The 24,857-nt window shown below is 49.4% G+C and overlaps 1 protein-coding gene across 1 annotated transcript; it reads left to right on the top strand.

The window, feature by feature from the left end:
- The first annotated feature begins 6,570 nt into the window (after positions 1-6,570).
- LOC133766466 (C-C chemokine receptor type 1) lies at positions 6,571-11,738 on the top strand. Its single transcript, XM_062200140.1, has 2 exons — positions 6,571-6,629; positions 10,605-11,738. Exon 2 carries the CDS (start codon positions 10,616-10,618, stop codon positions 11,669-11,671), a length of 1,056 nt encoding a protein of 351 aa, XP_062056124.1. The 5' UTR covers positions 6,571-6,629; positions 10,605-10,615; the 3' UTR covers positions 11,672-11,738.
- The last annotated feature ends 13,119 nt before the right edge of the window (positions 11,739-24,857 follow it).

The raw sequence follows: 24,857 nt of genomic DNA, 5'->3' as shown, positions 1-24,857 counted from the left end.
TAGAGGTGGGCGTACTGGAGAGGTGGGGAGGCTGGAGAGGGAGGGGACCAAGTGTTCTTCTGTCATTCATAGCTTCTCAAATCCTGCCCCCCAGTGTCTGCTTCCTGCCAAGCACCTCCCCATGGCACACACATGCAAAGAGAAGCTCCCCCAAGTCACCCAGACTCTGTCTCCCTTGGCCTGTGTCCCTGGTCTTAGGGCAGAGGAAGCACCTCCCAAGTGGCTGTCTTCACACACAAAGTCAAGGCTTCTGTATCCTTACAAATGGGCCAGAGGAGGAGGAGGCCCTTTTATTCTGGTAGATGTCATCATGCCAGGGTGTGACACCATCAGCCCTCTCGTGGCCCTGAGCCAAGTTGGTCTGAGCAAGTCAGAGCCAAAAATGCAAAGAACCTGGGCCTGGGCTGCAGCTGCTGAGTTGCCAAATGGACCTGGTTGGCAGCCATGCCACCTCTGAACTTCCCGTGATATGTATTCACTCAAAGATGCTATGGAGCACCTGCTACATGGGGGTGCAGCAGTGAACAGAAGAGAGAATGCTCCAGCCCTTAGGGAGCTGCCACTGCCTTGCAGGAGAAAACAGTAGGGAAATGACTATGTAAAACAGATACTATATCAGGTGATGCTAAGTAAAGTGGGCAAGGTGGTTACAGATGTTCTTTTAAATAAGGGATAAGTACATGCAGAAAGGAAGAAGGTGGGGAGGGGCATCTAGGCAGAAAGAATGCAAAGGCCCTGTGGTGGAAGTGCACCTGCTGTGTTCACGGCCAGCTTGGAGGCCAGTTTGGCTGGAGCAGAGTGGGCAAACGGGAGATTTCAGGAGAGGCAGTCAGAAAAGGAATGAGGAGGAGGGGGTGAGCCACCTTGGAGGCCATGGAAGGGTCTGGCGGGAGGCAGCCTGGCTGAAATTCCTCTCAGAGTCACTGTGGCTGCTGTGTTGAAATAGGCTGTGGTCTTGGATGAGCAGGTCTTGGGTGGCTGGGGCTCAGGTGGATGTAGTGAGAAGGAACTCAATTCTTCCTATATTGCATTTCGGGGAGACAGAGATGAGAGGTTTTGCAAGCAGGTTATGTGCCAGGCTCAAAAGGGTTGTGGCAAGCCTTCCTCCAGGGCTCCGTGGAAGCCGTGGGAAGGATGGGCCTGCCAATCACCTCACAGAGAGGATGAATAGGGCCACAGTGGGAGCTGGGGAAAGGGCAGGATCTGGAGGGGTCTTGTGGAATCCCCAGTGGAGATGGTGAACGGAGTATGGGATGTACTCCTAGGATCCAGCTACGATCCAGCCATCTTCAACTGCGTGGGTGTAGAGGAAGAACTAGATCTAACCAGGATTGGGATTTCGGTAAGTGGCCATGACAAGATTGCAAAAGAGGAAAAGAGCTGAGGGTGCATGTAAGAGAGGGGCTGTCATGATGGTCCATAGATTGAAAAATAATTATTCATCTGAGGGGTGGGGGTAGAGAGAGAGAGAGTACGCGAGAGAGTGCGTCTTCTGTCTCTCCTAATGCCCTAACATCTGGGCTGGGGCTGAAGTCGGGAGCAAGGAACTCAATCTACGTCTGCCACATGGAAGACAGGGATTTAACTGCTTGAGCCGTCATGGCTGCCTCCTGGAGCAGTAAAGGCAGCAGGTGCTCAGTGGCTGGGATGCTGGGAATGGAGCTGAGGAGCTACAGACGTTGGTGACACGGCCAGGAGTTACCGTCCTAGAAGTGAGACACTGAGGGTGGAGGACTGCACAGGAGCAGAGGAAAAGAATTCAAGGAATTCCCTCACCGTGGACCTGGCGGAAATCCGCACTGTGGCAGACGTCGGATATGGCCCCACACTCTTCCTATCCTAGCACACAAGCCTGTCCCATCATGCCCTTGTAGCTCCTCCTCAAAGGGCAGTTTCTATTTCCTGCCTTGTTTGCTTTGTGATTTGCTTCAAGTAACAAAATGAGGCCGAAGTGACATTGTGTGACTTCCAAGGTTATGACCTAAGATGCTTTGTAGCTTCTACTTGTTACTCTTGGAACATCGGCCTGAGACCACCGTGTAGTGTTGCCTGTCTGGCCGGTTGGGGCATGAGTGGCAGAGGTGAACCTGGGACAACGCCAGACATGGGAATACAACCAGCTCAGACCATGCAGCTAACCACAGAATTGTAGAAATGATGTCATTTATTTTTTTGACAGGCAGAGTTTAGACAGAGAGAAAGGTCTTCCTTCCGTTGGTTCACTCCCCAAATGACCGCCATGGCCGGCACGCTGCGCCGACCTGAAGCCAGGAGCCAGGTGGTTCCTCCTGGTCTCCCATGGGGTGCAGGGCCCAAGCACTTGGGCCATCCTCCACTGCCTTCCTGGGCCACAGCAGAGAGTTGGACTGGAAGAGGAGCAACCGGGACAGAATCCAGTGCCCTGATGTCATGATTTTAAGCCCCTCAGTTTTGAGCAATGAGAGAGAGGTGTGGGTTGCTTGCCAGGCTTCAGAGAGGAAGTGGCCTCTTAGATGATGCATGGAGGATGAGAGGAATCTGAGAGGAAGTGCCTCCAGCACAGTGGGACAATTGAGCAGCAGAGAATAGAGAAGGGACCAAGAACTGTTGTGTTCTAGCCCCTTTGGTGGGTTAGCTTGGAATCTGTAGAATGCTGGGGAGTGTTGGAGAGCCTGGGGGGCAGACAGGCAAGGAGAGGCAGAGATTAAGGAGAAAAAGAGAGCTGATGACGAGGAAAGAAGAAATAGAGTGAGGGGGGTGGTAGAAAGACAGGCTGTGGAAGGACATTAGACAAGGTAGGAGGAATGGGGCAAGGGGGTAAGGTGGAGGGGCAGTGAGGAGACGAGGAGGAGTCTGTGTATTCATACGACGTCAGGAGGCTGCAGCCACCACCGAAAAGCCCATTCCTGTGTGCTGGTTGAGAAAAATCTCTTGGCTGTAACATCCAGTGTCAAAAGCAATGGAGAGCGGGCATTTAGCCTACAGTGAAGACACTGGTTAGGGTGCTCCTGTCCCGTATTGGAGTTCCTGGGGCCCAGCCCCAGCCTCCAGTTTCCTGCTAATGCTCACCCTGGGGGCTGGTTGGTGACAGGTTCAGTTGTTGGTGCCCTGCCACCCATGCAGGAGATGGGATTGAATTCCCTACTGCCAGCTTCCACATGGCCCAGCCCAGCTGTTGCAGGAGTTTGAGGAGTGGACCAGTGGGAGAGAGCTCTCGGCCTCTCGGATAAACAGCACAGAGTGGTTTTTTTCAAATGAGGCCAACACTTTTATGAAAGCAATGTGGAAGGTGATTTTTCTCAAATGTGCTCATTTGTGTTTAAAAAATTGCATGTGTGTTTTTAAAGAGACACAAGAGTCAGCTATCTGTTTTTGTTTCTTGAGAGGGAAACTGGGAATAGGGCTAGGGATAAGTGGGCTTAACTTTTCACTTTGGGTTTTGTGAACTTAAAAAAGGGAACGAATTACATCTCAGGGAGTCCTGTAGATCAGTGTTCTCAAGACTTATTAGAAATGCAAATCCTTAGGTCTCATCCTCAGTACACATCTTGGGAGACAAGTCCCAGAGGTCTGGTCGTAAATACCCTCTGTAGACTGGGAGCATACTCAAGGTTGAGAACCACTGCTCTGGGCCGGTGGTTTTACTTCCTCAAAGCTTTTTGCATATTAAAGTTCTAGGCTGCACCCCAGACCAGCAAATCAGAATGTCTGGGTTGGGGTGCAGGTGGCAGGATCCCCGGGGATCTTGACATGAGGCATGCGGAAGCAGCTTTCTCAGAGGCTATCTCCTTCCCACTCTGGGATCCTCCCCTTCTCGGCCTCAGACCTTGCTCACCCTTGTAGAGTGACAGTGACGGGCTGGAGACTGTTCTACTTGATTGGCTTGATTAATAGTTTTCTGGGATGGGCTTTTGGTGCAGTGGCTAAGCCACTGCTTGGGACAGGCACATCCCACATTGGAGTGCCAACCGTCCAGTCCCTGCTCCTCTCCTGATTGCGGCTTCCTACTAACATGCTCCTTGAGAGGCAGTGCTGAGGGCTGCAGCAGCTGGGTCCCTGCCACCCATGCGGGAGACTCGGATTGAGCTCCAAGCTCTCGGCTTCATCCTGGCCCAGTCCCAGCTGTTGCAGGAATCTGAGGAGTGAACCCATAGTTAGGATATTTCTCTCAATTTCTGTCTCTGTGTCTTTCAAATAAGTTAATTAAATAAGTAAAATTAAAAAAAAATTCTTTCCCAATAGCCACTGGCCCCAAAATCCCCAACTTTGTTGATTTGAGGAGAATTTATGGCCAAAAGGTGAAGTTCCGCTGTTGATGTGGATGAGGTTGGTCCAAATGACAGCCAGGGACAATGGACTCTGCAGGTGTTGAAGACAGTCCACCAAAGTCGCCTCTGGCAGGATCTCCTGGCATTGACACCAGGGCAGAGGTGGGAGGCTGTCCCAGGACAGGGCCCAGCCAAGTGTGAGGTTTCCATTGCAGCTTCTTGGGGGCAATCAGAACTTCCCACATCGTCCCCTTCTCTCCAAGGAAGAGAGCCACTGTCTGGGTCAAGGACAAAATGGCAGCTTTGAGTGAACCGTTGATTCCTTTGGTGATAGGAGCCGAGGGATCATAGGAGAAATGAACGGTTTCTCTCTCATCTCTCTGTTCCTTTTCCACTGTGCACGTGTGCTGTGTTCAGGTGGAGGAGTGTGTCTGCATGTGTGTGTACTTGTGTGTGCGTGCCTGGGGGTTACCTCCCCCTGAGTCTGGGTTTAGGGAGGAGAGACAGAGCTGCCTCAGTAGCCTCTTAAGGCCTCAAGCTCAACAAGTCTTCCTAGCTCACATCTGGTCCAACTCCCTTCTCCTGCACAAAGATCACCTGGGACTTGGTCAGAGGTCCAGAGAAAAGCTCAGTCTGTTTCCTCAACATAAGCACGCTGGGGTCTTGTTGAAACAAGGACGATTAGGCCTCATCGCTGGAATTTCTGAGTTGCTAGGTCTGGGATGGACCCAGGAATTGGCATCACTGGCAGCACCTGGGAAAGCTGATGTCGCTGAGGTGGGAACCTCCCTTTGAAAATCGCTGCTCTGAGAGTACTCTAGCACTCCAGAGCACACCCGCCCACCCCAGGTGCACCTTCCTTTGGCCCAGTGTCCTTCCCAGACCACTATAAAAATTGTTCCTTATGACGGTGCCTGCCGAATTGCGTACAAGCCTTGCAAAGCTGTGAGCTCTCCCAGAATGGTGTCTGCCTCTTTGGGTCAGTGCCTATTGCACTGCCTACCACATGGTGAATGTTCAACAGATGTTTGTTAGAAGAACAAGTCTATTGCTTGGCAGGTGCGCTCTGCAATGTGGGTACCACAGAAACCCAGGGCGCAGCTGGAAGGCTGGTCAAGAATTAGAGATGCTGACCATGTCTCCCCCCGAGACATGCCAAGGAATTGGCAGGCCCCACAGCCTCTGCTCTCTGGAAACTGATCTTCCAGCAAAGTAGCCAGGTCCGTGTCATCTCCCCACTTACTTATTTGGGGACAGCAGTTGCCTACTGAGCAACCTGGTCTAAAATCTTCATTTTGTAGATGAGCAAACCATGAAGGGAAGGGACGAGTGAGATCTCCGAAGCCTATTTCCATTGTGCGTTCTGTGACCCTGTGAGGGAGGTCAGGAGTGTCCCCAGCTGACAGAGGACACAGTTCCGGGGCAGAGTAGGTGGGGAGAGTCATGGTCAGCATCACTTATTGGGCAACTTTCCTTGTGCCAGGCACCCGAGCTTTTTCACAAGTTGGCTTCATACTCCCGCTCTGATGCCCAAGGCTCAGTGTTCTCCTTTGACAGCGTGGGAACTAAGACTCAGTGGGGTGGGATGATCCGCCTATGCCATAGTGGAGATCTGAGATGGGAACTTGGCTCATGTTTGGCCATTGCATAAAATAGGAGCAGGGGATGAGACAGAAGGGCCAAAACCCACCGCATAGTCCCGTGTTCCATTCGTGCTGGTGGTTCCTGGAGGGGAAACCATCCTGTAGGGGGCTGGGGAGCAGAGGCAAGAGCAGTGAACAGCTGGAGCTGGCGGAGGTAGAGGACAGCAACGTGAAGCTACCGCCTTGCTCAGGCCACGATCAGCCCCACAGTTTTGAGGAACAAAACTCAGCGTTCTGCTTTAGATTGCTTCATCTGCAATCTTAAAAAAAAAAAAAAAAGCTACTCACTGACCACAAGAAATGCCCTGCCTCCACCCCACACAGACACAGGCTGGCCTTGAATTGCTCCACAAGTGCTGGGAACACTCATCATCACTCACCTCACCCCACTCAACTCCACCCAGCCCCACCCTCCCCGATTCCCTTAAGGCAGAGCCCCTAGGGAGAACACTCGAAGTTCTCGAAGCAGAGTAAGCAGAGAAAACCTTGCCGTGAACTTGCCCTCCAGGAACTGGCCACTGGTGGGCGTTGTGGCCATTCATGGGCACCCAACCCTACAAAAAGAAGAACTTCGTCTCTTCTTGTCTTTCTGAAAGACTATAAAGTCGGAGTCAATCTCCACTATCAAACAGGAAGCTGAATATTTCCTACTGGGTCAGGACCTTGAACTCTGAATGCCTAAAGACTCTAAAAAGCCCCAGAAACAAAGACTTTGTGGACAAAATCCTTTGGAACTAGAGTAAGTGACACTTGTCTTTTCTGTCTTGTCGTTTACTGTTGAGGGCCATCTGGTTTAAAGACGTGCAATCAGTTGGGAGGTCCTAAAAGGGGAGAGAAAATTCTTTGGGGATCAGGCAAATGTCTAAGGAGCCCACTGATGCACCTGCAAGGCCATTTGATTGTCTAGCAATATGGAGAATGGGTACCTTTGGAAGGCTGGGGCTCAGATGTAAAGTGGTTTTTTGCTAAACAGGACATTCTCTTGAATGATTGTTGTTGACTGATTATGAGAATCAATATGAAGAGACGAGAGGCACTTTTGGTGCAAGTTAGTTAAGTGGAAATTATTTGGCAAATGACCAAGTGTGGCATACGAAATAATTGTGTCAAGACAGAACCGGTGATAAGAAAGGGCATGGCAGATGCCGGGATGATTTGATACTGAACCAGTGAAGGAGATTAGAATCAGGGATCCTCGTAATCAGAACTTCCTGTGGTCTTTAGAGGAGGTGGGTGTCCCAGGCAGCGAGCCAGTGCACCTGTTCTACTCCCCGAAAACAAAGACGTAGGGCAGACTTGGGTTATGAAGGTGGGGAGGGGCCGCGTGGGCATGGCAGCCGCTTGTAGATATTTCCTACAGCAGCTCCTCCTCTGGGAGTGTCAGAGGGTCCAGGTGTTTGAAGAAGAACTGGAAACCCTGTAGAAGTTTGCCACCAGGCTAGGTGCCATTCATAGACCCTTTTGTTCAATACCAAGTAGCAGTACAGCTCTGGGCACTCGGGCTGTGGGGCCTGGGCAGGGACATGCTGGTAAATGAGTGACAATGGGCTAGCCTGAGAAAAGATGCCTGGTTTGCAACATTGGCCCATTTCCGTAGTATAGATTCTTCCGCTGCATTTGATTTCAAGCTAGCAACGTGATGAACGGGCAACAGGGAAGAAACGCACACAACTGGCTCTTCCCAACCAGAGGGGCAAGCCAGCATACCACTGGCCACGGTCTTCTGCCATCACAGGCTGCCCCGAGACCCTGGCTGGAAGACACTAGTGCTGCCAGGATCCAGGGCTACTGCTGAGCACTGTGTGGTGACCTTGGGGCAGACCTCCACAGGAGACGACAGCAGAGCTGGCAGATCAGTTGGCAACATGGCCCCTTGATTTTTCTCCCAAGGCTCCACACCAGGGCATCTCCCTTTAGGAGCAACTTAGCCTGGAGACATTCATTGCATGGCGCCTGACAAGTTCGGCAAATAGCAGATGGAGCTGGAGCTGAGGCACTACAGAGGAGTTGCCCCTGGCAACGTAGATTCCACCCGCATGCGCCTTGGCCATCATTCTGGCTTTGCACCTGCTGTGCTTTGTGCTTCCCTCGCTATGCGCTGACCGAGAAGCGCTGACCGCTGATCTGAGCAGCCCGTCCTCGCTCGCACCACAGCTTCTGCCAGCCCGAGTTTCTCCGCACACAGGCTGATCGGGCTGCGGCCAGTCCCGAGATGGAGGAGCGAGTCGGCAGGGATGGAGTTGGTGGACATGTGAGAGCCCCCTCCCACCCAGCCAGAACATCTCCCCTCCCAGCCAGGGTGCCCAACCCCTCCCATGGGCCTCAGTTTCCAAGACATGGAGAAATGTGAACTTTGGGAGCTGTGAGCATTTGTTAGTTCAAGAGTAGAAGGAAGAGCAGCGGAGACTCAGGCTCAAGACAGGAATTAGGAAGCAGGCGCCACCTCCCTTACTGATTGGTATTTGGGTCAAATCAATTCAGATGGGTAACAACATACCAAAAACTTCATTGAAGTTATCTTTTTATTTATTTTAAATATCTTTTTAATTGACACATAATAACTTACATATTTATAAGGTCAGTGTGACATTCCAATACAGATGTAATGGTCAGATCGATGCAATGGGCATTACCATCACCTCACATGTAACAACTGTTACTTTGTGTTAGGAGCATTCAAAATCTTCCCTACTAGGTTTTTGATACATTCCATTAATTCTTGTCAATCATGATCCTACTGTGCTAAATGACACTGCAAGTTATTCTAACCAGCTGCACCTCTGCACCTGCCAAGAGCCTCTCTCCACCCTCCCTTCCCCTACACCCTCCCTAGGCTCTGCTAACCACCCCTATACACTCTACTTCCGGGAGGTCAACTTGTGACCAACCATTCAAAATGTCCTTCACAAGGAAGGGATTGTCACTGTCCACCAGGTCTAGATGATCTATAAGGAGACCTAGCGAGGGCAGTGCGGGGGTAGATGGGGACAATCACTAGGGTAGAATTGTAGTCTAGAACACGTTGGCGATGCCAGGCCTCAGAGACAGGCCATTGTGGAGTAGGAGGCCCCTCAACACTCACTCAGGGCCCAGTGAGTGCCAGGGTGCAGGTAGGGGGAGCGCTGTTCTCACAGGGAGCCTCACAGCAGAGGAGGGATGGAGGCCCAGCGTCGGAGCTCACACAGCTGCTGGGCTACACCAACGCCCGTGCCTGCTTTGGGAGAGGCATCTTAGGAGGCCATTAGAATGGATTCCAAAGCTGCACTACATCGCAATGTGTCAGTGGTTCTCTTTGGTTTTGGTTTTGTTTCCAGGCAGTTCTGGGTAAAAATACCCAAGAGCTTATTTCGGAGAAATCTAGCTTTCCTCTGGTGACCGTGAGACAGCACTGCGCAGGGCTGTTCTGAGTCCTCCCTCCCCTGAGTTCCAGGTTTCTCTTTCTCACCAAGTCACCGCTCTTCTCCTGGCCCACACTGCCCTCTGAAGTCTTCGGGTTCTCCCGGGAGGTCTGCAAAGTCGCCCAGAGACCTATCTGTGCCTGGAGGAGTGGGCAGGGCTGAGCCCATTCATTCCAGTGCCTTCCAGGTTCCCATTGACCAAGCGATGGGGTTGGCCTCTGAGGATCTCCCTGTGGCGGCCCAACTGGCCTTGGGACAGACTCATTTCTGCATTGTGGGACATCCTTGGCCCAGATCTTGTGACAGCTGCTCCCCAAATGCCCACATACTTCCCAGTGCTCCCAGGGTCTCCCCTGGCTACGACCTTTTTCAACCTAAAAGCTATGGAGGTCTGGCTGTAGTAGGGGGTTCTTACTCAGCCAGGACTGTTTTCCTTCCTGGAGACCTCCTGTGGGCTCCGCAGGGCAAAGCCATGGCTCTGTGATTAGGAGCAGGAAAGCAGAGTGGCTTCAGGGCTGGGCATACCTAGGTTTGAGCTCCAGCCCTTGCTCTCATCATGTGTGTGTCTTCAGGAGCATTTCCTACCATCTCCAGACCTCTGTGGAACTACCTGTAAAATGGGAACAGTCATACACCCTCCATATGCACTAAGAGGCCTGGCCGTGGGGAGGTGCTTTGGTTATGAATTGCTGGGTAAGGTCTACCCTGTCTGGGCTCTCCCACCCCCTGAACCACACCAGTGCCCGAGTGACTGAATGAATGCTGTGTACACTCAGTTGTTTATCGTGGCCCTCCTGTTAGGCTGTAGCTTCCATGGGGACTGAGAGGACCTGGGTGTCCCTCGCTCACCACTCCATCTCCAGGGCCTGGCCCACAGTAGGCACTCAGCTTTGTCAAGGGGTTGACAAGATGTAACCTGTGTTGTCAAGAACCCACTGCCTTAAAAAAAAAAAAAAAAAAAAAAAAAAGATTGATTTATTTGAAAGGCAGAGTTACAGAGAGGCAGAGAGGCAGAGAGAGAGAGAAGTCTTCCATCTGCTGGTTCACTCCCCAAATGGCCACAACAGCCGGAAGCTGGAGCTGGACTAATCCAAAGCCAGGAGCTTCTTCTGGGTCTCCCACACTGGTGCAGGGACCCAAGGAGTTGGGCCATCTACTGCCTTTCCATGCCATTAGCAGAGAGCTGGATCAGAAGAGGAGCAGTCAGGACTCAAACCGGCGCCCATATGGGATGCCGGCACTGCAGGCGGCAGCCCCAAGAACCCACTGCCTTTACCAGCAAAGTAAACACAGACACTGTTTTCCTTTGCTCATAGGAGAGGCCAGGATGCAGACGCCAGCCACCACCACGGACTATGATATGACCACAGAATATGACTATGAGGACACGACCCCATGCCAGAAGGTGGCTGTGAGGGCCTTTGGGGCCCAACTCTTGCCCCCTTTGTACTCCCTGGTGTTTGTCATTGGCCTGGTTGGCAACGTCCTGGTGGTCTTGGTACTCATGAAATACAAGAGGCTGCGGAGCATGACCAGCATCTACCTCCTCAACCTGGCCATTTCCGACCTGCTGTTCCTCTTCACGCTGCCCTTCTGGATCGACTACCGGCTAAAGGATGACTGGGTCTTCGGCGATGTCCTGTGCAAGCTCCTCTCCGGGCTTTATTACGTCGGCTTGTACAGTGAGGTCTTCTTCATCATCCTGCTCACGATCGACAGGTACCTGGCCATCGTGCACGCTGTGTTCGCCCTGCGTGCCCGGACCGTCAGCTTCAGCATCATCACCAGCATCGTCACCTGGGCCCTCACCATCCTGGCTGCCATCCCGGGCTTCCGCTTTTCCAAGACGCAGTGGGAGTTCACGCATTACACCTGCAGCCTTCACTTCCCGCACGAAAGCCTGAGACAGTGGAAGCAGTTCCAGGCTCTGAAACTGAACATCCTGGGGCTGCTTCTGCCCCTGCTGGTCATGGTGGTCTGCTACACGGGAATTATCCGGATCCTGCTCAGACGGCCGAATGAGAAGAAGTCCAGGGCCGTGCGGCTGATCTTTGTCATCATGCTCATCTTCTTTCTCTTTTGGACCCCCTATAACCTGACGCTGTTGGTCTCTGCTTTCCAAGACTCCCTGTTCACCAATCAGTGTGAGCAGAGCAAGCAGCTGGACCTGGCCATACAAGTGACGGAGGTGATCGCCTATACTCACTGCTGCGTCAACCCCGTGATCTACGTCTTTGTTGGGGAGAGGTTCCAGAAGTACCTGCGCCAGCTCTTCCACACGTACCTGGCTAAATGGCTCCCCTTCCTCTCCACGGAGAGGCTGGAGAGGGCCAGCTCCGTATCTCCCTCCACAGCGGAGCACGAGCTGTCTGCTGGGTTCTGACTCGGACCCCTGGAGGCAGATCCAGGCCCCAGCACCCATGAGCTGCCAGGCGCGCTGTGATGGGCAGAGAGGGGAGGCAGAAGGGTTCTCCCAGTAGATCCTGAGGCCTGGCATGGGATCTAACCGCAGCCCTCTGCAGCCAAAGGGGCTTCAACGTGTCCTCAGCGGAATTGCCTTTGGGGCTTCAGCTTTTCTGTGAACTTCTCGCTGGTGGCAAGGATTTGAGTGAGCAAAGCAGCACATTACAGAGACTGGGACAAAAGGGCTTGGCCCCAAACAGGGATTCCGATTGGTGAGTGTTGGCATTTGTGAACCAAGCCACTGGAGCTCCTATTCCCATCTCCTACCTCTACCACCCTTGAACTTGAAATAGTGATTTCTGCAGTTGACGCCGCTCTGGGTCCTGGAGCCGATCAGTAGCCCACAACTGTCTCCTCCCACCCTCACTTCACCCCGACTGTTTGACTCTTGGGAACCCTGGGAGCTTAGAGCTCAGTGTGGAAGAAGTTGGCGTGGAATGGGAAATAGTATCATGGAACTGCTATTGGTGGTGGAACTAAACACCAGGGGAGAATTTTTATGTCCCCTGAAGTCAGTGTAGGTAGTGGACTGATACACACCATCCGAATAACCCGCTGTGCCTCTTGGGATAACTGTGGAGGGGAGGAACCTGTCGTTTTGAAGATCAGATCTCTGCTGCCTTGACCCTGTCAGCCAGCTGTGGCCTGCTACATAGGCCGGTGGTGTTTGGGGTTGGGGTGGGGGGACCGTCTATAGGAACACACCTGTCCTTGCAGGAGTGGGGGAGCTGTCTATCTTGGCGTTGAGGTGGAGAGGACCCTTACTTTCAGGTCGCTGTTTTCCCCAAGGTCCTCGACCTTTCTTTATCCCATCTTTGTTTCTCCTTCCCTCACACATGTATGTCTTTAAAAATAATTTTTCCAACAACAACAATTGTTTCTAACAAAGCTTTAAAGCACAAAGCAAAACACCTCAGTGACCAGCATCGTCCATAATCCCTCCACCTACAGGCGCCGTCCATTACTGCACGTGTCGTCTTTGAGTCCGTTTTAATCCTGTGCATATTTATAGTTGTAACAAAGATGGACCTCCACTGTACTCATAGTTGTGTTGTTTTTAATTAGCGTGTTGTTGATCATTTTCCCAAGTCAAAAATAAATTATTCAAAAGCATTGATTTTGATGGCTGTGCTAAAGTCTGTGGCCAGGATGCACCCTCACAGGCTCTACCCACTTCGCCTTCATTGCTTGCACGGCTCAACCCAGCCATGGTGACTAAAGATCTGCTCAGTCCAAGTGGCTCTTTGAGCCCTGGGGACACTGATGCATGGGGAATGTTCTTGTAGAGTGCTCAGCTCAGTAAGACAGAGAGGTATGCGGTGTCTCGGGAGCCTGGGCCTGGGTGGGGGCTGGAGCCTTTTGATTAATTGATTTAGTCCATTAACATTTGATATAATATTGGTGTTAATGGTTATATACTGCCTTGTAATTTGTTTTCTATTTGTCTTATTTGTATTTTATTTTCTCTGACTCTTTCCTTGACTTCTTTTGGTTATTCAAAGCATATCTAATATTCCACTTCAGTCCACATATGGACTTTTTGCTTTTCCTCTTTAAATTATTATTATTTCATAGTTTCTCTAGGGATATCCTACCATTTCATATAAATGTAAGCACTTCCTCTCATGCTGATATTACTGCTTTTTTTATTTTTTTATTTTTTTAAATTTTTGACAGGCAGAGTGGACAGTGAGAGAGAGAGACAGAGAGAAAGGTCTTCCTTTTTGCAGTTGGTTCACCCTCCAATGGCCGCCACGGTAGCGCGCTGCAGCTGGCGCACCGCACTGATCTGATGGCAGGAGCCAGGTGCTTCTCCTGGTCTCCCCATGGGGTGCAGGGCCCAAGCACTTGGGCCATCCTCCACTGCACTCCCTGGCCACAGCAGAGAGCTGGCCTGGAAGAGGAGCAACCGGGACAGGATCGGTGCCCCGACCGGGACTAGAACCCTGTGTGCCGGTGCCGCAAGGCGGAGGATTAGCCTAGTGAGCCGCGGCGCCGGCCTGATATTACTGCTTTTTAATCTATTTTTATCTACATTATAGAAACTCCCATAAGACAATCTTGTTATTATTTTTGTTTTTAATAGACAATTCTGAACAAAGACATTAAGAGAAGCAAAAAAGATCATCTTTGATATTCACCCAAGCTTTTATCTGGTGTCAATTTGTTTTAGCCCAAACAGCTTCTTTTAGTATATCTTGAATATCAGCCTGTTGCCAAAAAAAAGTATTCAATTTCATTTATTTGAAGATATCTTTATTTTAGCCCTCATCTTTAAAGACCTTTTTAAAAAACAAATCGGAGCATTCTGAGCTGACCATACATTCTTTCACCCCCGTCATGATGTCATTCTGCCATCTCGGTGCCGCTGTTTCTGATAGGTTAGCAGTCACTTGTGTCATTTACTCCCTACCAGATGTGTAACTTTTTCCCTCTGGCTGCCTACAATATTGTTTTATCCTTCATTTTTAGCACCTTCACCTTTATTTGTGTTTATTCCTGAGGTTCATGAAACTTACTGAATTTTTTTTAAAAGATTTGTTTATTTATTTGAAAGTCAGAGTTTCACACAGAGAGAAGGAAAGGCAAAGAGGTCTTCCATCCGCTGGTTCACTCTACAGTTGGCTGCGACAGCTGGAGCTGTGCCGATCCGAAGCCAGGAGCCAGGAGCTTTTTCTGGTCTCCCATGGGGTGCAGGGCCCAAGCACTGGGGCCATCCTCCACTGCACTCCCGGGCCATAGCAGAGAGCTGGCCTGGAAGAGGGGCAACCGGGATAGAATCCGGCAACCCGACCGGGACTAGAACCCGGTGTGCCGGCGCCACTAGGCAGAGGATTAGCCTGTTGAGCCACGGCGCTGGCCTGTCCAGTTTTTCATGTAAATTATTTTTGACTGCATGCTAAGTGTTATGGATGGTACATGGTAGTTAGTCTGGATTACAACTGTCCTTTAAGAAGTCCTTAGTGCTATTCAGTCAGGCCTGTTAAGCTATTTGGGATGTCCCTTTGTCTCTGTCACACTCATCAGTTTATTCTTTTTTTTTTTTTTTTTGGTTTATTTATATATTTGAAATGCAGAGATCCAGAGAAGGCAAGACAGAGAGAGGGTTTTCATCTGCTGATTCACACTCCAAGTGGCAAAACAGCCGTAGCTGCGCCGATCCAGGTCTCCTACGTGGGTGCAGGGGCACAAGCACTTGGGCCATTTTTCATTGCTTTCCCAGACCATTAGCAGGGAGCTGGATCAGAAGTGGAGCAGCCAGGACTCAAACTGGTGCCCATATGGAATGTGGGTGCCGCAGGCAGAGGCTTAACTACTACATCACAGTGCTGGTCCTGTTGGTTGGTTCTCTTTAATGGGGGGGGGGGGGGGGGAGGTGTGGGCCAACCCAAAATCACCATATGCCTTTTGTTCAATCCCCAAAGCATTTTTTTCTTGGCACTTAATTGAAGAAATCTCAAATTTATTTGACGATCAATCAGATGAGACATTTTAAGCAAATTGCCAAAACGGAAAACACTGTAATGGCTGAGAATTCTACCTGCTTTGATACTAACACATTAGGAATCATGAACTATAAGGATGTCATACCAAAAAATAAACACGCAACCAAAAATAAAGATGAAGACAAAGATGCTGAAGGGTCAACTCTCCTAACATGTGAATCAATCTACAAGTCGGGGGAAAACCAGTAAAACCCCTCTGTACTCAATTATCTTACAAAATAAACAAAGATGTAAACAGGTCACAGAATAAATGCAACAGCCATTAACATAAAAACATCATAATAGTAAACAAAGGAATGTCAAAATACTTCTTCTGCCTATTAAAAATGATCAAGAGATTTTATTTTATTCATTGAAACAGCCAGTGTGGCTAAGGATGTGACAATAAGCCACTGTCATGCATTTTGGGTGAGAATATAAGTTAGTGTGCATGGGAGCCAGAGTGCTGGCACAGGGGCTGGGACCTGGCGCTGGAGCGGGAGGCCTGAGAGAGGCAGAGTTTGGGTTTCCTGCTCAGGAGGTGACGCCCAAGGGCATGGAGCACAGGCGTTGGAGGTGTTTACGAGCGGGGAGCCATGGTAACGCTTCTGCATCTCTCCAAGCCCCACTTTTCCTGCTGCTATGATAGGGTACTTCAGATAAGGAGGGCAGTGAAGACCAGGACTGAAGGTCTTGTCAAGCAGCGACAGCTGTCGCCATGGACATGGTGCCCATGTGTGGACGCCTGAGCGCCCTGGTGGTCACAAAAACCCCAGGCCTCTGCCGCTTCCCACCTGTAGCAGTATGGAGAAAGCTGTGTGGATGCCACAGGGCTCCCAACAAGGCCTGAATAACACTTCTTGCAAGCCTCTGGATCTGGGGGTTAACACCTGCCGCCCGTATCAGAGTGCCTGGTTCAGGTCCCCTGGCTGCTCTGCTTCCAATCCAGCTTCCCAGCAATGTGCACCCTGTGCGAGAGTGGTGATGGGTCCCTGCCATCCACTTCGGAGGCCCAGATGGAGATCCTGGCTCCTGGCTTTGGCCTGTCCTAGCTCTGGCTTTTGTGGGCATTAGGGGAGTGAACCAGTGAGTGGAATCTCTTCCTCTAGCTCTATGACTATGTCTATGACTACGTCTATCTCTATGTCATGTTTATGTCTATCTCGTCTATGTCTCTGTCTATCTCTCCCTTTCAAATAAAATGAAACTTTTAAAGCATCTGCTCCAAGGCCATCCCCAAATGTGATTTGATTTGATCACAGAATTTTTCTGAAAAGAACGATGGGGCGCCTTTATTTGCATCAGTGCCATACTCTAGCTATTTCTTTGCATGACCCCTCTGCCCAAGGCACCTTCAGGAAGCAGACACGCTGTGGCCTTTCACACTTGACATCACCGTGGTGCGTGACAAGTCGGCGGTTTTGCCCCCCCTTAGCATTCACTGAAGGAGTTCTTGATTCCTGAGAGGGTGAAGAAAAAAAAAAAAAAGAGGGGGAAGTAATTTTTGAATATGTGTCTTTGCGAAATTGCAGAAGTGCAAACAGCTTTGAACTTCTCCTCTTTGTCAAAATTTGCTTTTCTCCATCCTCAGCAGGAAGCAGGGAGGGGAGGTGACCCACAAGTCAGCGTGATGGGCTGCAAGGATGTTGCCAGCAGCTGTGTGCCAGGAGAGCAAGAGACTCCCCAGGGACCGGCAGGCTTTGACGGCAGTGAATAAAATAGACGGTCTGTTCCTGTATTTATGTGTGTGTGTGTGTGCATATCTTTTGTATATTGAGAGCAAAGAAGAGGAACAAGCAGAAAAATAAAGTAATCCCCAAAGGATTAAAGAGATTGAGTGATTGCCAGAGTCAGCTTGTAGCAGTTCTCACAAATACTGAGTGTGCGATCTCTTCCTAACGCAGTAAAAAGTTGCATTAACTTGGCTCCTTGAAATTAGACCTGGTTGGCATATTTATAACAGGAAAGTTGGGGGGGACCCCACAAATTAGGGCTTATGTTAGAGGTTGGTAAACACTCTGTAGGACCTACTGTTCAGGGCATGCTCAATAAGTGCAATATTAATATTACAGAGGAACAGTTCATAATCTGTGCACATCAGAAAGGTGCAGCCAGACCCTCGCTCACACCATACACAAAAATGAACTTGGAATGAGTCATAGATTCATACAAGAGCTGACACACACTTTTAGAAGAAATCTTTACATTAGTAAACTTTCAGGACTTAGGTAGACAAAGATTTCTTCTATACAACACCAAAAGCATCGTTCATAAATTTAAGAAATTGATAAAATGCACCTCATCAAAACTCAAAACTTTACCCTTCAGAAAGCACCATTAGGGCGGGCGTTGTGGTATAGCAGGTTAAGTGCCCAGGATGCTGGCACCCCACATGGGTGGCAGCTTGTGTCCCGGCTGCTCCATTTTCCAATCCAGCTCCTCACTAATGCGCCTGGGAAAGCAGCAGAGGATGGCCACCTGTATGGGCCCAGCACCCATGTGGGAGACCTTGATGGAGTTCTGGGCTCCCTGCTTTGGCTCAGCCCAGCCCTGGCTATTGCAGCCATTTGGGGAGTGAACCAGCAAATAAAAGATCTCTATCTCCCTCTCCCTCTCTCTCTCTCTCTCTCTCTCTCTCTCCCTCTCCCTCTCTCCCTCTCTCCCTCTCTCCCTCCCTCCCTCCCTCCCTCCCTCCCCTCCTCCCTCTTTCTCTCTCTCTAACCTACCCCCTGTAACTCTACCTTTCAAATCTTTGGGAAAAAAGCCACAATTAAAAAATGAAATGACAAGAAATAGAATGGAAGAAAATATTTGTAAAACACATAATGTCATAAAAGACTTGGATTGAGAATTTACAGAATTCATACAATTCAGTAGTATTAAAACAACTCAATCAAAATAGGCAAAAAGCACACAAACGTTTCACCAAAGAAGACAGATTAATGACTAGCAAAGTAGGAAAATATGCTCAATGTCATTACTCATTAGGGAGATGGAATTATAAATTAAAAGTGCAATAAGATGCCATTTCCCATCTACTAGAATGGCTATCATAAATAAGACTCAAAACAGTAACTCCCACCATTCAGTGTCACTCTGGCTCCTGACTCCAGCCTCTGGTGAGACAGCCCTTGGGAGGCTGCAGCGATGGCTCAAGTGACTGGGTCACTGTCACCCACGTGGGAGACCTGGATCAAGTTCCTGGCCTCCACAACATATAGGGAGTGAACCAGCAAATGGAACTTTGGTCTGTCTGTCTCTCTGCCTCTCATATGAATTTTTTAAATGATTAAAAGGGCACCAGGAAACTTGGTGAGACAGTGTGGGCAAGAAATATCCTTATGAAAGCCTGCTAAGATGAAAAAATTGTGCATAGATATCAAAATCCGCACCAAAATAAGCATGTTGCAATTCCATTTTCCCATGCACTTTGTTTTTGAGGTCCCCTCCTAGAAGTTGAATCATTGCAGCATAACCAAGAGGGTCTGTCTATGGAGGACATAGCAGTGTGCCAAGCACTAACACTGGAGAACACAGCCGTGAGCCAGGCGTAGCCCTCCATGAGGTAGCTGGGCAGCAGACAAACAGCCCATTAGAGTGTGAGGGGCTAAGTGCTGTGATAGGAAAGGGATGGGGGCTTCCTGGAGGAAGCGCCCTGTAAGTTGAGCTCTGAAGGATACCGGGAGTGGAGCAAGTGTTTCAGGAGAAAGGCCGGGCTGCAGGACCCGAGGAATCAAGCTGCAGACTCTTGGTCCCCCACTGGGGCTGGCCACCGGTGCTCAGTTCTCGGTTTCCTCTTTTCCAGGATCTATGGCCCTGGCCTTTCTGAGCACCGCCCCTGCCTCCAGGCTCCTACACAGCTGGTGGCCAGACAAAGCAACCACCCAAGTGCCACCCGCACAGCAGCCTCAGTGACCTAAACGGATCATTCAGTTGATCTTGCATCTGAAAATACCCCTGGGAAAGTGCACACACACCACTCCCGCGCTGGGATCTGACTTTCTTTAATTTTCTAAATGATTTCTAGAATAGTTTCAGATTTACAGAAAACTTGCAAAGCTAGTGCTAAGAGGTCCCATACCTAATAGTAACGCTGTACATTTGTCACAATTAATAAGGCAGTATTAACTACGTGATTATTAACTAGAGCCACATTTCCTTCAGATTTCTTTGCTTTTTCTCGGGTTTGTTTTCTGTATCCAGGATGAATACTGCAGATTTGCTCTCTTAGAAATTTCAAGAATACAACACACAGTTATTATTAACAATCAACACCGCATTGTACTTTAGGTCTGTAGAATTTATTCAAATTATAATGAGCAGTTTGGGTTCATTGGCTTTCTTTTTTAACCGTGACCCCAGAAAGGGTCAAGGATACCACCTAGTAGCGGTTGAATGAGTAAGCCGACTTTCATGCCCAACCCCCAGCTCCCCACCTGCTCCACTTGAGAAACCAGGGTTCTTTTTACACCGCTGGGGCCTGCAAATTTCCACCATCGCCGGGCTCCGGGGAGAGCACATGTCATAAAGCTGGCCCTGAGGGAGGGATGCTTGGAGCCTCCTTGGGAAGTCCCAGAACTCCCGGGAAATGAGTCTTGGAAAAAGACTTAGTTCTTCTTTGTGAAGCAGGCGGGGGCTCAGAGTCGCCCCACGGAGGACTCGAACGTCCACAGGGCACATTTGTTCCCGCCAGGTGGTAGGGACTGAAACGCCAGGGTTGCATGTACACGTATTCGTGTTTAACAGCATATCTTCTTGGACTAGTGCATGTCTTAGATGAGGGCACGGCTCCCTCTTCCTGTGGACCTCATCACAGAACTTGCTTTGTGACAGGTGAACTCCCTCGCAGATGGTCTGATACGACCTTGGCCAAACAAGACTCGAGTTATTTATGGCTGATAAATAACGAACTCACTGGGGTGACCAAGTGAAGGGATGATTATTTAAGGTATTTTCAGAGGAAAACCTTGTTTGCTGTATTTAGAATTAGAGTTCTACTTTCATCTGGGTATACAGTTGTGTGTTGTTTGGAGCCCTGTCCTCGCCCGATGAAAAGGAACACAGCCTGATGGTTCTGGAGGAGTTCCTCTCCTGGATCCTTTGGGGTGATTCAGTAGACTAGCTGTGAAAACAGTAAAAACTACAAAGCAAATAAGTGTGAAGTAAGCAGCGTGAGATGCTGGTGTGCTGATGTGTCGATGGCCAGTGGTGCTGTGAGTTGTTTTAATGTTAATACCATTATACTTGGGCAGGCTGCGCTCCCTGCATTGCCAGAGGCCCATCTCTCTCTGTTGTCTGTAACCATGTGTATGACCCGCCTGGCCCCTGTGGTAGACTCTTGAGGGCACAACTGCTGTGCTAACTGGTCTTGCCCTCTGCCTGAAGACAGGCAACCACAAGAACTCGTTTTCTGCCCAAGTGAAGGCCTTGTGGTAGGCTGAGTCATGGTTTCCCCCCAAATACCCAGGTGCTTGTCACTGGAACCTGTTAGCTCACATAGCCTGAGAGAGTGTTCAGGTATGATGAAATCAAGAACCCTGAGAAGGAGATGTTATCCTGGGGCCTTAAATGCAATCACAAGGATCTAGGGGAAGGGAGAGGGAGATGTGGCCACCGAAAAGGAAAAGGCGATGGGACAAGAAAAGCAGACATTACAGGGACACAGCCACAATCCAAGGACTGCTGGCAACCAAGAGCAATTGAAAAAAACAAGAACAGCTTTGCCACTGGGATCTCCAGAAGGAGCCAGATCTCCAGCACCTCTGTTTTAGCTGCCTCAGGTTTCTTTTGACTTTCGTCTTCCATAACTACAAGAGAATAAATGTGTGTTGTTGTAAACCACTGGGCTGGGGTTGATTTGTTAGAACAGTCACAGGGAACTAACATGCGCAGCGTGGTCACCTTTCTGTCCTCAGCTGGTCATCCATAAGTTAGAAGCTGCTACTTCTCCCTTTTCTCCCTGGGTACTTGAACCCAAGGCATCCCCATGATATGCAATATTTTTAATATTTTAAAATTTATTTCAAGAATTTCTTGACAACTCTTGAGACAGATGTTGCAAGAACAGGTTGCGTATCATTTTTCAGTTCCACATTTGATCTCTTTGGAAGCTGAAAGATTTGGTGGAAGGTCATTCCCAGGGCAGGAACTCCCTCTGAATCAGGCCAACAAAAAAATGCATCCAGCCCTTTTTGGGTTCCTCTAGCAACTGAGAACTTGCTTTTTTCCGTGAATTCAGAAGGACAATGTACCCTTCATTCTGGCGCATCCCACCTCTGACTTAACTGGACAACAGATACCACAGACAGAAGGGCATCTGGGAAAAGACCAGGGTCAAAGCCAAGCCTTTATTTCTAACCCCTAGCATCTAAAAGAGTTGAACAGCTACTGTGTGCCAAGGGGCTACAGGAGTCACCGTGTGCTAATCATCGTATAGATGCCAAAACTGGCTGTTAACTTAATCCAGAGGTAATTCATTCATAATATCACTTTGATTCTTCCAAAGCTTGGGGTAGAGGGTAAGGAAGTAGAGTTCATTTGTTTGCTAAGCCCAGACAATGCCTGTCTAATTTTCAGTTCTCTTAAAGCAGTTAAGCTATAATAGTTGACAAAATAATGCCCCACGTAGCATTGCCTGCCGGCCAAGTTTGAGGAAGAAAACATAGGTTAGGTGTGCTAATGCCAAGGTAAACGAGAAAAGAGAAGGCACAAACGCGTCACAGCAGACAGGGTCAATGAACAAGAATGAACAAGTAGAAATTTAAGAAGAAACGAGGTAAATTCACACACTGATACTAAAAAACAGGAGTCGGTCTCGAGAGCCAGCTGGCAAAAGCTGTGCTGTGTAGCAGCTCAGGGGAAACCACTGGTCTGTGACCTGCTCATAAGTGGAGATGACCTATTTTACAGCTAGGTCAATAAGAACCAATTCTGTGACACTTGCTAGAAAATATGTTGCAAATGAACTCTATTTCCTCTTCCATGAGGAAGCCAATGATCAATGCTGTAGAGGTCAGAGTAGCACGAAGTTCACAAGGCACCACTGCTTAGAAGTGGTAGGCACAGAGGTGCATTGTGGGTCATGCAACCCGGGGTGTGCTCCCACATGAGGGGGCTTCAGAACATTTATGGAAAATGGAATTAAATGGTAAGTTTCTTGAAATCCAAGTGTAGATTTTTCATCATAAACATTTATATGAACTTGTTGAAGATCCCTCATCTGCATGGACTTCAATTTTTGACTTGAATATAGACTTCTCTCTTCCTTCCATTTTCCATGAAGCTTTGGAATTCTCCTCATACATGTGCTCAGGTGTGCAAGAGAGGGAACAGCGGAGGGCTTGTTCAGAAAGATAGAAAGCAGGCGCTCTCCTGGGCAGCCAGGGCACTATCGGCATTCAGAGCAAGCCCAGCATGCTCTGCGGTATCTGGAACGACTTCCTAACACCTACTTTTGTTGTCTGCTCTCTGTTCCCCTGTGTTTCCAAGTGTGCTCTTCCTTGGAAGAGGGTTTGCATTCTCAGATCCTGAAGGGCCTCCATAAAGAGGAAGTCGAGGCAGTAAAAGCTCGTGTGGGCAAAATCCAAAGCAGTGGAGAGGGCAGAGGCCACGCCCCCAGCAGAGGGTACAGGTCCCCCGTGCTCTGGCTTGCATGCCGCTGTCAGCAGCAGTTCTCAGTGGGCGCCTCCTGTACAGGACGATTTGTTCATTGTTGCACATCCGTTCTGTGTAAGGCCCTGATGGGTAGGATAAGATAGCAAAATGAAGATAAAAGTATTCTATTAAATAAATATGAGTAGAAGCGTTATTTTCTTCCCCATTCCCCAGTGCAACAGCTTGTATTCTCCCCAAGCCCTTATGGGCGCCTGCCCCAGACCTGGCAGACACGGAAGGCACAGCCAGGCAGGCTGGTTCACACCCTCACAGTGAGTTAGCCACTCTCAGTCTCAGGTTTCCCCATTATAAAGGCGGCTGCCCTTTGTCCCACAGTAGCATCAGTAAGATTGTTTTAAGAATTAAAACAGGGGCCTGCACTGTGGGCTAGTAGGCTAAGCCTCTGCCTGCTGTGCTGGCCTCCCATATGGGCAGAGGTTCATGTCCTGGCTGCTCCACTTCTGATCCAGCTATCTTCCATGACCTGGGAAAGCAGTGGAGGATGGCCCAAGTCCTTGAGGCCCTGCACCCTCATGGGAGACCTGGAAGAAGCTCCTGGCTTCGGATTAGCCCAACTCTGGCCATTATGGCCATTTGGGGAGTGAACCAAGGGATGGAAGACCTTCCTCTTTGTCTCTCCCTCTCCCTGTGCTGTGACTCTACCTCTCAAAAAATAAATAAATAAATCTTTAAAAATATAATTAAAACATTAACATCGATTTTCTGGACTGAAGAATCACCAAATATTTTTATCTTCCTCAGATATTTGTACCCATTAACACATATCGCCTAGTATGTGTGTATGAGAGTACATGGAGGTGTGTACAGGTGTATGTTTTGTGTGAGTAGGTGTTCATGTGAGTGAATGAGTGGAAGTTCTTGTATGGTTGTGTAGCATTTTGTGTGAGTGAGTATACAGATGAGTGTGTATTTTTGTGTGAGTGAGTGTGTGGTGTGAATGTGTGTCTGCATAGTTGTGTGATGAGTGTTTCTAAGTATGTACTTGTATGTGAGTGTCAATGCACGTGTGAAAGTGTGTGAGTGCGCTTTTGTATCACTATCTGTGCATATATGATGTATATTTGTGCATGGTTTTTAAAAGATTTATATATTTATTTGAAAGGCGAGAGACTAGGGGAGAAAGGAAGAGAGAGAGAGAGAAAAAGAGAGACCTTCCATTCACTTGTTCACTCCCCAAATGGCTGCAACAGCTGGGGCTGGGGCTGGGCCAGGGTGAAGCCAGAAGTCTGCAACTCTCTCCAGGTCTCCAACATAGGTGGCAGGGCCAAGAACTTGCACCATCATCTGCTGCCTTCCCAGGCACATTAACAGGAAGCTGGATCAGAAGCGGAGCAGTCAGGACTTGAACTGGCACTTGATATGGGATGCTGGCGTCACAACAGACAGCTTAACCCCATGTAACCAGCTCCCATGTGTATGATTCTGTGGCGTGTATGCTGATGCGTTAGCACACATCAAAAGGATATATGTGAGTTTATGTGCTTGTATACACACTTTGTCTCCTCCTCGAAGCCCAGTGCTTGCAGGAACCGCAGTTTCTTGCTGCCTTTGTCCTTCAAGGTATCTGGCCGAGTTCTTGGGGGCTGGTGTGTGCTGAGTCTGTGGTTCATGACAAGGGGGAGGGTCAGCAGCCACTCCCCAGGAGGCCCTGGTGCCCCTCCACCATTCAGCAGAGAAACAGCCCAGCAGGTATTAGTGCTGGGACCAGCTCCGGGGAAGGGTCTGCAGATGCCCCTGTGCAGCAGCAAGGGAGGGGGTGACCTGGGGAAACACAGGTGGTCGTGCTCTGCACACCAGCTGCTCTCCCTTCCCAGGGACCCACCATGCAGCGTGCTCAGTAAGTGGAAGACAACGCTGAAAGCCACAGCCCCATTTGACCCTTACAGTAACCTATACCGACCTGATGTGCTGGCCATCTTTGTTTTTAAGAAGTAAATGAAATTACAG

The sequence above is a fragment of the Lepus europaeus genome, chromosome 9 (assembly GCF_033115175.1).
Source record: "Lepus europaeus isolate LE1 chromosome 9, mLepTim1.pri, whole genome shotgun sequence".
NCBI classification, from domain to species: Eukaryota; Metazoa; Chordata; class Mammalia; order Lagomorpha; family Leporidae; genus Lepus; species Lepus europaeus.
The sequence above is the reverse complement of the archived record's forward strand: the minus strand, read 5'-3'. Positions and strand labels throughout refer to the sequence as shown.

Bases quoted from the DNA above. Each gene is read 5' to 3' on its own strand.
- LOC133766466 (XM_062200140.1), top strand. From the start codon at position 10,616: ATGCAGACGCCAGCCACCACCACGGACTATGATATGACCACAGAATAT.